A 15,130-nucleotide genomic window follows, 5' to 3' on the forward strand; every position below is an offset into this window, starting at 1 on the left:
ATTTAATGGATGATTTGAGCAGGAACGTCATTACAGATTTGTACAGGAGAGGGTATAAGTTGGCTAATCGGTGACCGTTTAATATCTCCATTTCATTAAGATTCATAGTATTTCACTAGGTGACACATTTTTCTGGACAAATTCAAGGGTTTAGAATCCACGTTAAAAGCAATAAAATCGTGCCGTGGCTGTCACTTATAGCGTTTGTATTAAAACTTTTTACAACGATATTACGACTTATAATAAGTGAGAATCAAATGAAGCATATCTTTATCAAATTTTGACTAATAGGAGAGCGCAAAAAACAATTATCCCTTCTCAAACATCAAAAATCCATGTCAAAAGCAATAAAATCGTGCCGTCGTAGTGGAACGCTCGTTGCCGAATGCTCCCACCGCGACGGCACCGACGCGATTTTATTGCTTTTAACGTGAATTTTTTACTTCTGAGAAGTGATAATTGTTTTTGCACCCTCCTATTGACCAAAATTTGATTTGTATACACTTTTACCAATACTCTCATATCGGAAGTGCATCGTATATCGGTAAGGATAACTATCATATTTTTAAAGCACAGTGTAATATCCAAATGCAAACAAACTATGGAGCAATGTTTGTCTGTACTATTTATATTTTGGACTTGACCTAATAAATGTTCTAAAACTATAATTACTTTTAAAACATTCATTAGATTAGGTTTTGGTTTTAACAGCAAATGGACGTTTCGCAATTGTCAATTGGAGTTTCATAGACATTTTAGAGTAGCATATGATTTCGCTAGCGCCTATCAGTTAAATTATATTTTCACTAGTATAAATATATATTTACTAGTGAAAATGTATTCGAACCTCACTAGTGCCAACGTAAATAAATAATGATTAGTTTGTAAATGTATTTATTACTATATATGTAAAAGTTTAAAATATTTCATTTTAATAGCACCTGCCTGATCATTATATTTCCACTGGTAAAAATATAGATTTACCGGTGAAATGACACATTTTAAAAAATATTTTCGGGATAGATTCAAAACTTATTTTTAGATTTTGCTTTGAGGGATAACCCGAGAAATTATGGTTTAGAATCTGGTACGTCATTTCAGCTTTTTCCAGGGGAGGGGGGCAAAAGTTGGCAAGTCAGCGTTCTTTTTTTTAATATTTCGATTTCAAAAGGACAATATCAAGGGGGGGGGAGCAAATCTAAATTAGTGACATCTACTTTATTAATACAGCTTCAAATCAATAATTATCTCTATACACGACCTAGCTCGACTTTATTTTAATTATTCATTCGTGAGATTTGAAAAATTTAGGAAAACCTAATATATGATGATCGATTGGAATAATTATAATTATATAATAATCACTAATTCCGATCTTCAGACACGATATAAATTGAAAAACACTAGATTCCATACGGAATTTGAACCCATGTGATTCAGGTATTAGTCTTATACTTATACCACTGGTCTATCGTTCTAGTACAAACATATGTATGTATGAATAACCTCACTCCTTAATCCTACATTTGTATAAGTACAGAAAATGCATTGCTGTTAATTATTATAACCAGAGACCAGCCGATGTAAATAACCAGGGCCCGGTCCGCTTTGAGGCTCTGATAATTTATTATATAGTGGAAAAATTTTTATTATATAGTGGATATATTTTTTATTATATATGAAAAAAAAAATATTTGAGTTTCGGAGTATAATATAATACATTAATATGACTTTTTACAATTCTCTATGGGTCACAGTAAAAATATTATAAAATGGTGTTCATTTACATTTTTTTGCTTTTTATTTTCGTTTATACAAGAAAACTCATAATTGTGCAAGCTATGAGTCTTTAAATAATATATCTTAGATCTCACTTCAATGTTTGGGGGGCCCGCAGCAACAATAAGCACCGGGACTCGGTTTTTCTTTCGGCGGCCCTGATTATAACTATTGTTAGTAGTTAATAGCATTGTTCTTAAAATCCACCTACCGACTACTTTTGGACAGTCCTCAAGACATTCGTCCTCACTGTCGAATTGATTGTCGTTTCCGTCACATCCCGTATAGTAGAAAGGCATACAACGGTTCTCTTCGCGATCGAAGAACCATTTCGGTATTTTTTCCGTGCAATTACCTGCAGCTCTGGGCAATAAGCACATGGCTGCGTTTCGTCATCACCATCACCAAATTAACATGCGTTACATGCAAAAATTAAGTTTTATATTATATAAAAGCCATAACCTAAAGAACAAGCTCAAACAAAATGGCAAGCTAATATTTTTATTATAGTTAAATCACTTGTATTTAAAAAAAATATTTATTATATTTTTCTAAAGATACATACCAAAACTCTTTAAGCCTATATTTAATTTCTAATATAATAATACTTAAGATAGCAAACTCACACAAGTCAAATATTTTAAATCACTAACTTACTCAACAAAATTGAACATTTTTTGATACTTTTGCTTAACAAAATACTACAGTTTTAAGGTATGTTGTGTTTCATGAATAGCTATTAAATTTATACTCGCTTTTATTTGCATTATTATAAGCACATAAATAGTAGTAAGAATTTCAAGATTTCTTTCACCAAACTAAAGCAAAATTCTTAAAAAAATCAAAAGCGCAATCAAATCTCTCTTTAAAAAAGGGCAAAATTTGCATTACCTTTAATGCTTCCTGGTGTGTCACACTGTAATACGCAAGCTGATTCTGAAATGAAACGGTTAGAGTTTCCGCCACAACCACCCCAAACGAAAGGCTGACATCTCTTGCTATCGGTATCAAAAGCCCATTTTGTAAAGTTGCCGGCACATATTCCTCTCTCGGCCGGTTGCCCGCATTTATCTATAAAATAATTACAATTCTCATAATATAAAATATGTAACCTGTTGAATTTCTGTTAAAATATACTTTACCTGCTTCTTTAGGTTTGTCGCAGAGATTCTGGCATTCCTCTCTTGTTTCAAATCTATTGTTATTACCGAGACAACCTCCGTATGCGAACTGAGCGCAACGTTTGCTTTCAGTATCATAATACCATTTTGGAATGTAGCCTTCACACGGACCGACTACCTTGGGTAGATTGCAAATGTCTGAAATATAATTACATAGCAATATACCATCTCGATATTGACACATTTTTTAATAACAAATAATATATACCGGTTCCTTGAGGTTCTACGCATACATCTTTACATTCCTCTTGAGATCTGAACCTATTGTCGTTACCATCGCAACCACCATACCAGAATCTCGAACATCCGCCATATTCCATATCGTAGAACCATTTAACGGTGTAGTTTCTGCACGGACCGCGATCCTTTGCTAATTTGCATGATCCTATAAAATGAATAATTATTGAATTAAACAACATCTAAGGCTGTATTTTGTTATTACAGTGTTCACTTTTAAACTAAATGAAAGAACTTTTTTCAATTTGTACACTATTATTAATATATGATAATAACCATCTAAAAACAAGCATCGTAAATATACTTAAAGCTATTCAACATATAACATAAAGAGCAGGTACAGCATCCCCGAATTGTACATTCCAGGAAATAGCAACATTTCCAAATGTACCAATTGCAAATCTACCTTTATGCCATTTCACACACAAAAACGTACTTTGCTTACTGATTCAGATATGTACATATTTTTAAACGTGACTTGTATGCTTTTTATGAAAACTACCAAAGCCATTTTCTTTGACAAGAAGTCCGTCATTGTAAAAGCTGTTCGAGAAAAATGGTGAAACATATTATCTTAGTGATACTAGTAAAAATAAAAAAATACCTTGAAGATCCTCTGGTTTATCTTCACAGCCTTCAAATTCAGAACCCTTTGCCTCAGCAATTCCATCAGCACAACAACCATATTTACTAGCGGAGCAATCGCATCCGGTACCATCTGCCACTGTTTCACCATCAGAACAACATCCGAATTCAGTGTCTGAGCAACTGCAACCTTGTTGTCTCGGTCCTTTAGCGATAGTCTTGCCATCGGGACAGCATCCAAATTGATAAGTATAACAAGGACAGCCTTCATAATCAGGACCAGATGCAGGTGTATATCTAATTATATGAAAAATAAAAGAGTGTATAAACAATTTTATTTATACATAAACAATTTTTGTATTTACCTATTTGGACAGCAACCATTTGGTGTATATTTGCAACCGCATCCTTCATTATCGTGCCCTCTAGCTGCTGTCTGATTGTCTGGACAGCAACCGTAAGGAGTCCATTGACAGCCGCACCCTTCGAAATTAGGACCTCTAGCTGGAACGATATTATCAAGACAACAACCAAACGCTTGAGTGAGGCAACATCCTTCTGACAAAAGTCCATGAGCTGGTGTCTTTCCGTCTGGACAACATCCAAACATGGTTGAATTACAACCTAATACACAACCCTCGTTATCTGGACCAGTAGCTGCAAAAAATATTATGTACATGTAAGTATTACAAAATACACAATTGTCTATGGATTGCTGCCATTTTATTATATGACTCATTTACCTGCTGTAACTTCATCTGGACAACATTTGTGTTGAGTTGTTTCACATGTACATCCTTCCTTTTCAGGTCCAGTTGCTTTAGTTGTATCATCCTCACAACATCCAAATTCAGAATCTTTGCAATGCTCCTGAGTTTCTTCCGGCTTCTCTTGTTTCTCCGGTTCAACTGTTGTTGTTGTAGTTGTTGTAGTTGTTGTTGTTACTATAGTATTTAAATAATTATACTTCTATACTACTATACCTAATCAAACTATCAAAAATACCAACCGGTTTCTGGACATCCTTCTTTGTTCGGACCAGTGGCTTCAGTTTCGTCCTTACAACAACCGTACTTCGCCTTCAAACAAGCTGGTGGCGGAGGTGGGCAGCCTTCTTTATCATTGCCTTCGGCCGGAGTTATTAAATCATCACAGCAACCGAACAGTGTTACATCACAAGGTAGGACTGCACATCCCTTTCCGTTTGCTCCTTGAGCGGGAGAAACTTCGTCAGGGCAACATCCGTGTTTTGTATCCTTGCAGGTGAGCGGCATGGGACAACCTTAATCAAAATACAAGTTTCAAATTATAATTTTTACTTGCTTTATATTTTTTTATTTTCATATAATACTTTACCCATTTCGAATGGACCAGTTGCTTCAGTTTTGTTATCGAAGCAACATCCGTATTTCGACTTAAGACAAGCCGGTTTCTTTGATCTTGGTTTGCATTTGCGAGTAGTCAACTCTTTGCCAATGATTTCTTCTAGCGTTGATAATGTATATCCCCATTCACCTAATAAATAATATTTTATAAATTACTTATAATACAAGTAAATATCTTGTATAATACTGTACAAGATGTTTATCACAGAGATACAGGGATGCTATTTCAGATTTTTCCAGAAAGGGGCAAAATATGGACAGTCAGTGATCGTTTTTTTAATATCACCATTTCATTAAAATTCATAGTATTTCATTAAATAATATGCATTTTTCTGGCCAAATTCAAGGGGTCCCTGTTTAGAATCCACGTCAAAAGCAATAAAATCGTGCCTTCACTGTCGCAGTAGAAGCGCTCGGTTATCTAACATTAATATTTGGCATTTTTAAAACAATATTTACGACTTTTAATAAGTGTGAATCGAATGAAGCATATCTAAACCTAATTTTGACAAATAGAAGAGCACAAAACACAATCCACGTTAAAAGCAATAAAATCGTGTTGGCGCCGTTGCAGTGGGAACGCTCGGTACCGAGCGTTCCCACTGCACTGATTTTTAGTGGTGATGTAATTAAAAAACTTCAAAGCCTATCAATAGAAAATATTTTACAAAATTCTATAGATAGCTAGAATTTATTCAAGAACCAGAAAATTTTCCTACATATTAAAAAATAAACTTCACTTTAGAGCTGACAATGAAAATCAAGTGGGGCTCCATTTTATATTATTTTAAAAGCTCGTTAAAGTTAAACAGTACTCCAGAAATGCATTCTTGAATGTTACGAGCGCAATGCACAATATCATGAGCATGAAGCGCGAGTTTTGGAACGAAACTGAGCCTTTTTTGTAATATAAGATTAAAACATTATTATATGTTTTTTAAATATTAAATTTATCTCATTTTAAATTAGTTTGAATGTATCACATAACAAAGTTTATCATATCCCATCATAAAAATTAAATTAAAAATTAACAATATCCAAAAAACGACCGCTTATTAGGAAAAACTAAAGTTAATAAAGAAATAGTTTTACTTGTGCTAGAATCTGTTGAGAATTCAGTTGTCGAGTATCCACTTTCAGATGTACTCTCTGTGCTGCTATCTGACGAACTGCTCAAGTCTGTGGAACTATCAGTAGAACCTTAAAAGAATTTAATATTTTAGCATCGCTTATGAAAAGTACAAATACATAAATAAAATTTCCATATTCCATATATAAGCATACTCATGTCTGTTGTGTATTCGGAACTTGAAGATATTCCTTCCGTGGTGGATGAATCAGTGGAAGACAGCAAATCTATAGTGGAATCAACTGTAGACATATCTGTAGTAGATGTCATATCAGCAGTGGAATCAACTGTAGACATGTCCGTAGTAGACGCACTATCGGTTGTAGATTCAATATTTTCAGTCGTATCTGTTTTATCGGTTGAGATCTGTGAAGAACTTTCAATTCCAGTGGATTGATCGGTCGATACACTGCTATCACTTGTACTAGATTCAGTAGTACTGTCAGAAGTATCGGTACTCATTCCAGAAGAAGATTCACTTGCGATAGTACTGCTTAATGAAGACTCTGTTGTATCTAAAGATATAATTAATATTTTTAATAAGGTGAAATTAGATTTTATGTAATAATACGTGTATTTATACCTTGAGTTTTAGTCACACTTTCATCTATAAATGCTTCACTATCGGGCTCATCACTCTCTTTCGTAGTTGGTGTTTCTTTTGTGTCATCTGTCAACAATATAACAATCAATTACATTTTTTTTTTTTTTATCATTTTCACAAATAAAAGTCAAAGGGAAAATGTTGAATTCACACGGAATAAATCAGATTAACATCAGTCCACTGAAAGAACCAAAAGAAAACGAATGTTCTTTTGGTTCTTTCAGTGCACTGATTCGGTTTTACGCCTTCGAAAAACTTTTATAAATAGAGCGTTTATCGGCAGTACATACTATGACAGAAATTCGCCGAATTCGTTTGTTAAACGAAACGAAATGTTCTAAAGGCCCACCCATTATTATCGTTTAACCCTTAATTGGTAAAACGATAATGAAGATTGGATTATGGCTAATTTATTTCTAATTACTTAATTTATATGAAAATCCGCATAATACAAACGCCGATAAAGTTGAAAAATCTTTTACCTGTAGTTGAAATATTAACTGTTGTGTCCGTTGAAGCATCTGTTGAACTATCTGTTGAACTATCTGTTGTGAAATCTGTTGAACTATCTGTTGAACTATCTGTTGAACTATCTGTTGAACTATCTGTTGAGCTATCTGTTGAGCTATCTGTTGAACTATCTGTCGAACTATCTGTCGAACTATCTGTCGAACTATCTGTTGAACTATCTGTCGAACTTTCTGTCGAACTATCTGTCGAACTATCTGTTGAACTATCTGTCGAACTATCTGTCGAAATATCTGTCGAACTATCTGTCGAACTATCTGTCGAAATATCTGTCGAAATATCTGTTGATGTATCTGTTGAAGTATCTGTTGACGTGTCTGTAGAACTATCTGTTGTACCATCAGTTGAACTTGGTTCACTTGAACTACTCATCGAATTGTCCGTGCTACTCGTCGATCCGTCAGTACTACTCTCAGTACTATCAGTAGACGATAATATATTGTCAGTTGTAGGAGGATTGCTTGATATATCTGTAGATGAATCAGTGACGGATTGAGTGCTGAAATCTGAACTAGACTCACTAGATGATTTTGAAACGCTTTCATCACTATCGCTAGTTGAAGAGGACGATTCGGTAGTTTGTACTTCAGATACGCTAGAACTGCTAAGATCGCTTTCGGTAGTAATTACTGTTGATTCACTATCTGTTGTGGATAGTGGATCATCTTGGATAGTAGTACTTTCAGAGCTGGACTCGCTCATCATAGTCGACATGTCTGTAGATGAGCTGAACATTGAGGGTGTAGTTTCTGTAGAATCCAGTTTGGTCGATAATTCTGTATTCATAAAAAATCATTAGAATTTTTAATAACATCCAGAAACTAGACTATTTTATACACAAGTGTAGAATTTAACTATGCCATTTAATAAGCTTTTGAGCATAGCTGAGATAATTGATGATAGAAAAGCAAGAACAAAGGATAGAGTTAAAAGCACTGAAACACCTAAAAAAATTGTATACTTTAACAGGCAGGAATAGAGAAAAAGTATAGCAGTAAACTATGCCAAAATAAGAAGCCGTTGAGCATATCCTATATAATATAAATATAGCATATCCTATATAAGATAAAGAAACAAGATAATATAAAACCATTTGGAAATAAATAGCAGCAGAAATGTTGCAAAATGAAGCACAGAATAGCCTAAATAAGAACCATAAAAAAGCAATACACCCATTTAATGCAATTTACCAATGTCGTCTTCGGGTATTAAAGTATGTCCATAATTATCTAGATCATCGAAATCATCAGGATTTACTTCTGAATCTATAAAATCAATTTTTTGTTTTAACAAATACTATTTGTAATGGATGTAAATTATCTGAATTGTAATGCCTATAAAAAAATACTAACCAATATCTCCAGATCCATAATCAGCATCGCCAGAACCTTTTATAAAAAAATAATTGCAATGTAATAAGTATTATTTATATATAATTTTTATTCATTATTGAAACTGTACCGTCAAATGGAGTATCGCTTAACATATTATCGTCTACAGTTGCCGATTTACTCGTGCTGGTCTCATCCTGTTAAATAAACAAGATTTATAAAAATATATAATAGAACTTAAATATATTGTTGTAATCCAATTGAAGTAAGAATTCACCAATTTTTTGCTGTGTATTTTTATTATAGCTTTATATAAAATTGTAATATTCGATTCTGTTCGTTATTCTACTGATACGCTTTTAAAGGCACATTAATCACATTAAATTTCATACCATTGGAACTGTGACCAAGTCGTCACTAACTTCATCTTCATCTTCGTCACACCAGTCTTCGTCATCATCATAGGGTACGGGTTGTGTCGAACCTGCTTCTACCGGTAGAACTTCATCTATTGAGTTATAATTCAAATTTTAATATTGCAACTTATTACTATATTAAGAAATAAAAACAAAATAAACCTTCAGTGCAAGTATGTGAATTGCAAGATTGATAAGAATCGAGGATTGTGGACACATCGCATTCAGAAACTGGGGCAGTTTCATTATTTTTCAAACATAGCACCTTTCGTTTCTGTTCTCCTCCGCCGCAAGGCTTAGTACACTATTAGACATTTAAATTATTAAATATATATATATACAGAATGCCTTTCAATTGCAGTGAATTATAATCTATTCTTGACAATATTTACTATTAAGTGATACTAGAATATAAAAGTCGATACATGTGACATTCGTACTCAAAAATATTGCCTATTTCCAGTTGTTTTATATATAAAAAATAACTTGTCTTTTATGCTTACCTCACTCCATGGTCCAGCGTGCCATTCAGCCGCACAGTCATCTTTATCCAATTTGCATGGTTTTGTGGTCTCAATATTTTCATTGGCATCGCACAAATCTTTCGAAACAATCACTAAGCTCTCATTGAACACAGCGCAGAAAATATTCCTCGATTGAACTCCGTTTCCACACTTTCCAGAACACTAAAAAAATATACATTAAATTAACTTTTCAACGTAATAATAGGTATTTTAATTGATTTACTAACCTTGCTCCATTGACTGACATACCATTGAGCATCACATTCGGGCAATGCCGATTTATCACAATCACGTTGCAATTCAGGTTTGGGCCTATTCGCACAGAAATCAGTCGGATATATGTCACCGTTCAAGCTAGCGCAGTAAGTTGTTCTTGTTTTGATTTTAGACGTACACGAGTCACACTAAAAGTGTATAATTAATATTAACCAATAAATAACGGTCAAACAAAGAAATATATACGTACTCCACTCCACTCTGACACAATCCAATCTACACCCTCGCAGGGATGGATAAAACAAGATTTGTCAACTTCAGGCTTTTCCTCATGGCATTGATCGTCATTTAATACTTTTATTTTGCCATCGTCCTTTCTATAGCATGTGACGGTACGTTTTTGCTTTCCTTTTCCGCATAATTTATCACACTGCGAAGTTTTAATAATTAGTATATATACATTTGATTAATAATGATTGATAAAATAATTTTAAAATCATATTTACTCCTTTCCAAGGTCCAACGTGCCAACTGGGGCATGGAAGACCCACATTGCATTTACGGAAAACTGGCGGTTTGGATCCGAGTGTCTCAAAGCATTCGTCGTCTTGAACTACTGATGTTAAGCTGCAAATCAAATACAATATTACTTTTTTAACTATTTAACTAAATTAATAATCTTAAATAGGTGCCTTTTTTTAAATAATTCGTAAAATACTGTGAAGGTTTAGAATTGAACGGACCAGTTTTGGCTGAATTTTAAAATCTAAAAGTATTCTTAAAAAGGCACTTAGCCACAAAATAATCAAAAAAAAATATGTACATAATGTTTGTGTTAACTTTTTGTGTTCATCATAAGTGGTACAGGTTTGAGATGTTTGATCGATTATTCTCATTGTGTTTAACAAAGCTAATATAACTATACTAGGAAAACTTTATTTTATAATTGCGTTTCAACAAGATATTTCCACTTTCACCACTGTGTATATGTTCCTACATAATAATAGTAACACTCGTCTTCCATAAACAAAGTGTTAAAATTTATTTCTTACCCATGTGTAACAATTTTATAGCAATAAACTTGTCTAGTCTGAGTGCCATCTTCACCACACGGTTCGCTACATTCGCCCCATGCGCCTTCAGACCAACGTGCAGCACACGGAATGTTAGCACAAGTCTGATTTTCTGCCGGTCTTAAGGCTGAATCGCAAAGATCATCACTGACCGTTTGAAGATTTTGTCTCTGCACACATCGTACAGTACGAGTTTGATAACCTAGATTGATCTTTGCGTTAGAACAATTAATATTTTAACCAAATAAACTTAAAATATTAAAATACCTCCTCCGCATGTTGCTGAGCAAGGCGTGAAAGTCTCGTGCGACCAATTGTATTCATTGTTGGTATTCTGAGATATACCAAGCGGTAGACTGTATTCATATTCGATGCCGACGTTTCTCTCTTGCGACCACAACTACAAAAAAAACAATTTATCACACACAATCTTAAGCAATATAGCAAATATTACTTACCACAAGATATACAGCTTCAGAAGTTGGTCCCAAACATCTCAGTGTATCTGGTGCTGCGAATCCTTGCGGAGTTCTATCGTAATGCCAGATGCAACCGGAGAATGTGTACGTTCTGGGAATGTCGATGCGCCAGTCTCCGTTCAAGTGAAACTTGCCTTCTTTATTTCTTATTGCTAGAATTTCATGAAAGATGCACTGTTATCATAATAAGAATAACTGACCTGTGACATTGAATATTTTTATGAAAGAAACATTATCTCTCGTTATTACCAAAATAGTTGTTTGACGGTTGTCTCTCCTTCAACACTATGTTGGTTGCGCCTTGCGGTATCAATAAGACGTCATTATAACCTATAAAATTTCACGCATATATCAATAACGAATACTCAAAATGCTTCAAAGATGAATCAGAAAGTAAAGACAATTAAAGTAAATCTGCCAATGTAACTGGGCGTCATTCTAATAACCATGAATTTAATACTCAAAAGTATTTACTTATCCATCTTCATAAAATTACCATCAACGAGATCGTCATTGTCATATAATCCATTCACTGTATTGCAAGTGGAATTGTCTCCTCCGCACTGTCTACAATTATCTTCTTCAGTTTTCGATCCAAGCATGAGATCACATCCGACGTGCTTCAATTATCACATTATTAATTAAGATGTTATATATTAGTACACAATAGATATAATAATATACATACCTGGCAGATGCCATCAACACAAATGTCTAAAGTTTCATCGTTGCATAGTGTACCGTCAACAACCTTATTTTTATGACGATAGTAGTACCTCTGTCCTTTTGGCATACAATTCAACTCACAAGGATTAGGAGCTTTCGTATAAGGAACCCATCTTTAATGACATTTTATATATTAGAAATGATTTCATATTACATATAAAGATAACAGTAAAAATACTCACTGATAATATACATTTCCGCTGTATTGAACGTCATCATATTCAGAACATTGTTCGGAACGGTAATCTTTGCTATCCTCTGGACAGTCCTAAATCAAAATCAGGCACAATTAGTTTCGAGGCCATTAGAATGTGGTGTTATTGACAAATACTGAGCATTTCATGAACCAAACTTGGGGAAATGATACTTCAAATATCACACGATAAGAAATTGTTATTAAACAAACTAAATATTATTTTGGTCCAGCAATCTGAGAGCTTAATATAGAATCATTCAGTAGCTAATAACAAAAAAACTAATAGACCCTAGTCATGTTAAGATGAGAATCATGTTGGGCATAGTGTTTCCTACATTTTAGAATATAAATTTTAAATTCATACCTGCACGTTACAAGAATAATATTTTACAGCTCCTCCTTCGCATCTAGGCTGGCCAGATTCGCTGTAAACAAAGATATGTTTTTATAGATTGTGTTTAATTGATAATATTTACTTTAAAAGCTACTCACTCTACGTCTTCACATTTTCTTTTTAATGAAGTTACACCACCGCCACACGAACGTGAGCATGGTGAAGGCGATCCCCATTCACTCCATCCTTCTCTACCTTCACCGCCAGGTACTATGTAAGAAGATGGTAAAAACAAGTTGGCTCCATTGTCTCTCTTCGGTCTTACTCTACTTAACTATATTGAAGATAGTCAAATTAATAAATAAATATGCAATAATATATAGTACAGGCTAAAATAAATTATTGAAAAATACTTACATTTATATGAAAACCATTCGTTAAACTAAAATACACCGGTAAGATATAAAGAATGAGCACCAGATATCTGAAAAGAAAGAAAAAACAAGTCGTGAAAATAAAATCGAAATACACAATAAGCATCGACTATAAAAGTTTACGAGCTTTCGTGGAATGATTAAAGTTAAGGAACACCTTCTGAGTTAACGGCGCCTCCTGCGGATTCGAAGCGATCGTTTCGCATAACGATGATACAAATTCATCGAATATATCGATAATTATAATATACGATCAAAAAATAATACAATAAGAAGAGTGACCACGTTTGGGTATTATATTATAAAATAGGATAAACATATTATTTTAATTTTAGTAAATCCTACATAATTGCCCAGTTGAAAGCGACAATCGAACAAAGGTGCCCAACCAAGCAATAATACTAGAGAAATCAAAAAATTAAAAATGGCCCTACCTTCCCCTCCCTTTCCCCTGTCCCTTTTAGGAACAACTCTTTATTTTTCAATAGCACCTTAATGCTGCTTCATGCCTGAGTTAATCAATGATGTAAACTTCCTTATGGTAAACATTGCTGCCAACCAAGTATAAATAACTTAATCTTTGTATATTTATTTTTCTAGTATCACTCGTTTTCAATCCAAATAATCTTCCTGAAGATCCAGAAACTTACATTTTTTAAAATATACTAAACATTTTTTTATTTAAATATGTAAAGATCGTTCTATGCTTATTTTAAAGTGCACCTCTTTAGTCTGAACAAACAGCAATGTTTGTTGTTTTATAGAAGAATAAAAACTGCTAGTGAATAAAGAGTTTTAAGAATAATCTTAGCAATATCCTCAGTGGAGGATCACGTCGCGTTAAAACCATTAATTACTCGTTATAATCCTCAGAGCAAAAGTTCAAACCCCAACGACGTGCACGTCGTCCAACCATTATTCATCTGCGCTCACCACAGCAATTAGACGCTGTGTTTCTTCTTCCCCATAGAATTTATAGAGACCATTCAGAAGACCAACAACGGAGGCTCATTCAGGGTCTTCCACGGACGACAAATTGTAATATATCGCATGTAAATACTCAGAGCAAAGCTCCTCAATCAGATAACATTCAGACGCAAAACGATAGTAATCCAACATGTCCGCCGTGATTTATTCTCACGAAACGAAAATAATCCCTCAGATGGTCGGAGACGGATAGACGCTTAGGTTCTACATGATTTTGACCCTAGAACTTGGGCAAAAAATATGGAAGAAATCGTATTGAGTAGGAGTAGTTAAGACTTTTCGATCGTCTATTTTCAAGACTTAAACAAACTATGCGATTGAGATGAATTGAAGTGACTCGGCAATGTTCAAGCATTGTCTTATTTCTATACAATCCCCCGCACCTTCGTGTACCGTCTCAATTAGATATACAGTTACTTAACCCTTTGGTTGCCAAAATACGATATATCGGATTTTGCTTTGGCGAAAGTTTAAAAACATCATCGTTAAAAAAATAATTACACTTACAATAAATAGGCTACGAGTAAATAACATTTTTTTCGGAACATATATTTGTTTATTTTATAATACATCGATAATCAGAATGTAGTCCCAAAAGGCTTGGTAACGAAAGGGTTTAGGAAGTTGATTTAAGCTTTGCATTTTATGATTTTATCTGCATGATTTTTAAATAATAAAAAATAGTATTACAATCAGATAAACTTTTTGCGGGCGTGAATAAGTTGACAACTCGAGATACATAAAATTTGAAAAAATCGTGTTCCGCTGTCTAGACTATGAATAAATACCTTTTTTCAGATTTACTGGTATTTTTTTAAAGAACTCTCATTATTAACGATTTAATTTTAGCACGTTTATTTATTTTTATTGTAAATCTTCTTAGCCCAATGCGTCACAATTAGGTTAACACAATCAACGCCTACTATATAAGTATTAATACACAAGACTGTAAATTAGTGATATGTATTTTATCAATTAAAAGTCAT

At 33.7% G+C, this 15,130-nt stretch overlaps 1 protein-coding gene across 6 annotated transcripts in view; it reads right to left on the minus strand.

The window, feature by feature from the left end:
* Window positions 1-15,130, minus strand: part of Ppn (proteoglycan-like sulfated glycoprotein papilin) — a 59,831-nt gene that overhangs the window by 8,559 nt on the left and 36,142 nt on the right. For 4 of the 6 annotated variants that reach the window (XM_088189481.1, XM_088189478.1, XM_088189479.1 and 1 more), the window contains exons 3-34: window positions 13,141-13,207; window positions 12,882-13,057; window positions 12,754-12,814; window positions 12,376-12,461; window positions 12,156-12,306; window positions 11,964-12,087; window positions 11,717-11,797; window positions 11,447-11,619; window positions 11,256-11,388; window positions 10,968-11,190; window positions 10,422-10,542; window positions 10,166-10,345; window positions 9,927-10,103; window positions 9,679-9,861; window positions 9,338-9,479; window positions 9,152-9,267; window positions 8,890-8,956; window positions 8,781-8,816; window positions 8,619-8,693; window positions 7,383-8,204; window positions 6,880-6,966; window positions 6,452-6,811; window positions 6,260-6,367; window positions 5,139-5,297; window positions 4,792-5,064; window positions 4,526-4,726; window positions 4,148-4,439; window positions 3,802-4,079; window positions 3,169-3,345; window positions 2,922-3,098; window positions 2,671-2,850; window positions 1,991-2,161 (exon numbers count right to left, since the gene is read on the minus strand). In XM_088189481.1, coding sequence (XP_088045607.1) covers window positions 1,991-2,161; window positions 2,671-2,850; window positions 2,922-3,098; window positions 3,169-3,345; window positions 3,802-4,079; window positions 4,148-4,439; window positions 4,526-4,726; window positions 4,792-5,064; window positions 5,139-5,297; window positions 6,260-6,367; window positions 6,452-6,811; window positions 6,880-6,966; window positions 7,383-8,204; window positions 8,619-8,693; window positions 8,781-8,816; window positions 8,890-8,956; window positions 9,152-9,267; window positions 9,338-9,479; window positions 9,679-9,861; window positions 9,927-10,103; window positions 10,166-10,345; window positions 10,422-10,542; window positions 10,968-11,190; window positions 11,256-11,388; window positions 11,447-11,619; window positions 11,717-11,797; window positions 11,964-12,087; window positions 12,156-12,306; window positions 12,376-12,461; window positions 12,754-12,814; window positions 12,882-13,057; window positions 13,141-13,207 — 5,657 coding nt within the window. The remainder of the gene's footprint in view (window positions 1-1,990; window positions 2,162-2,670; window positions 2,851-2,921; window positions 3,099-3,168; window positions 3,346-3,801; window positions 4,080-4,147; window positions 4,440-4,525; window positions 4,727-4,791; window positions 5,065-5,138; window positions 5,298-6,259; window positions 6,368-6,451; window positions 6,812-6,879; window positions 6,967-7,382; window positions 8,205-8,618; window positions 8,694-8,780; window positions 8,817-8,889; window positions 8,957-9,151; window positions 9,268-9,337; window positions 9,480-9,678; window positions 9,862-9,926; window positions 10,104-10,165; window positions 10,346-10,421; window positions 10,543-10,967; window positions 11,191-11,255; window positions 11,389-11,446; window positions 11,620-11,716; window positions 11,798-11,963; window positions 12,088-12,155; window positions 12,307-12,375; window positions 12,462-12,753; window positions 12,815-12,881; window positions 13,058-13,140; window positions 13,208-15,130) is intronic. The other 2 variants (XM_088189480.1, XM_088189482.1) reach the window with 2 other exon arrangements.

This window comes from Plectrocnemia conspersa, unplaced genomic scaffold (assembly GCF_051122295.1).
Source record: "Plectrocnemia conspersa isolate PC_06_02 unplaced genomic scaffold, ASM5112229v1 ptg000008l, whole genome shotgun sequence".
NCBI lineage: Eukaryota > Metazoa > Arthropoda > Insecta > Trichoptera > Polycentropodidae > Plectrocnemia > Plectrocnemia conspersa.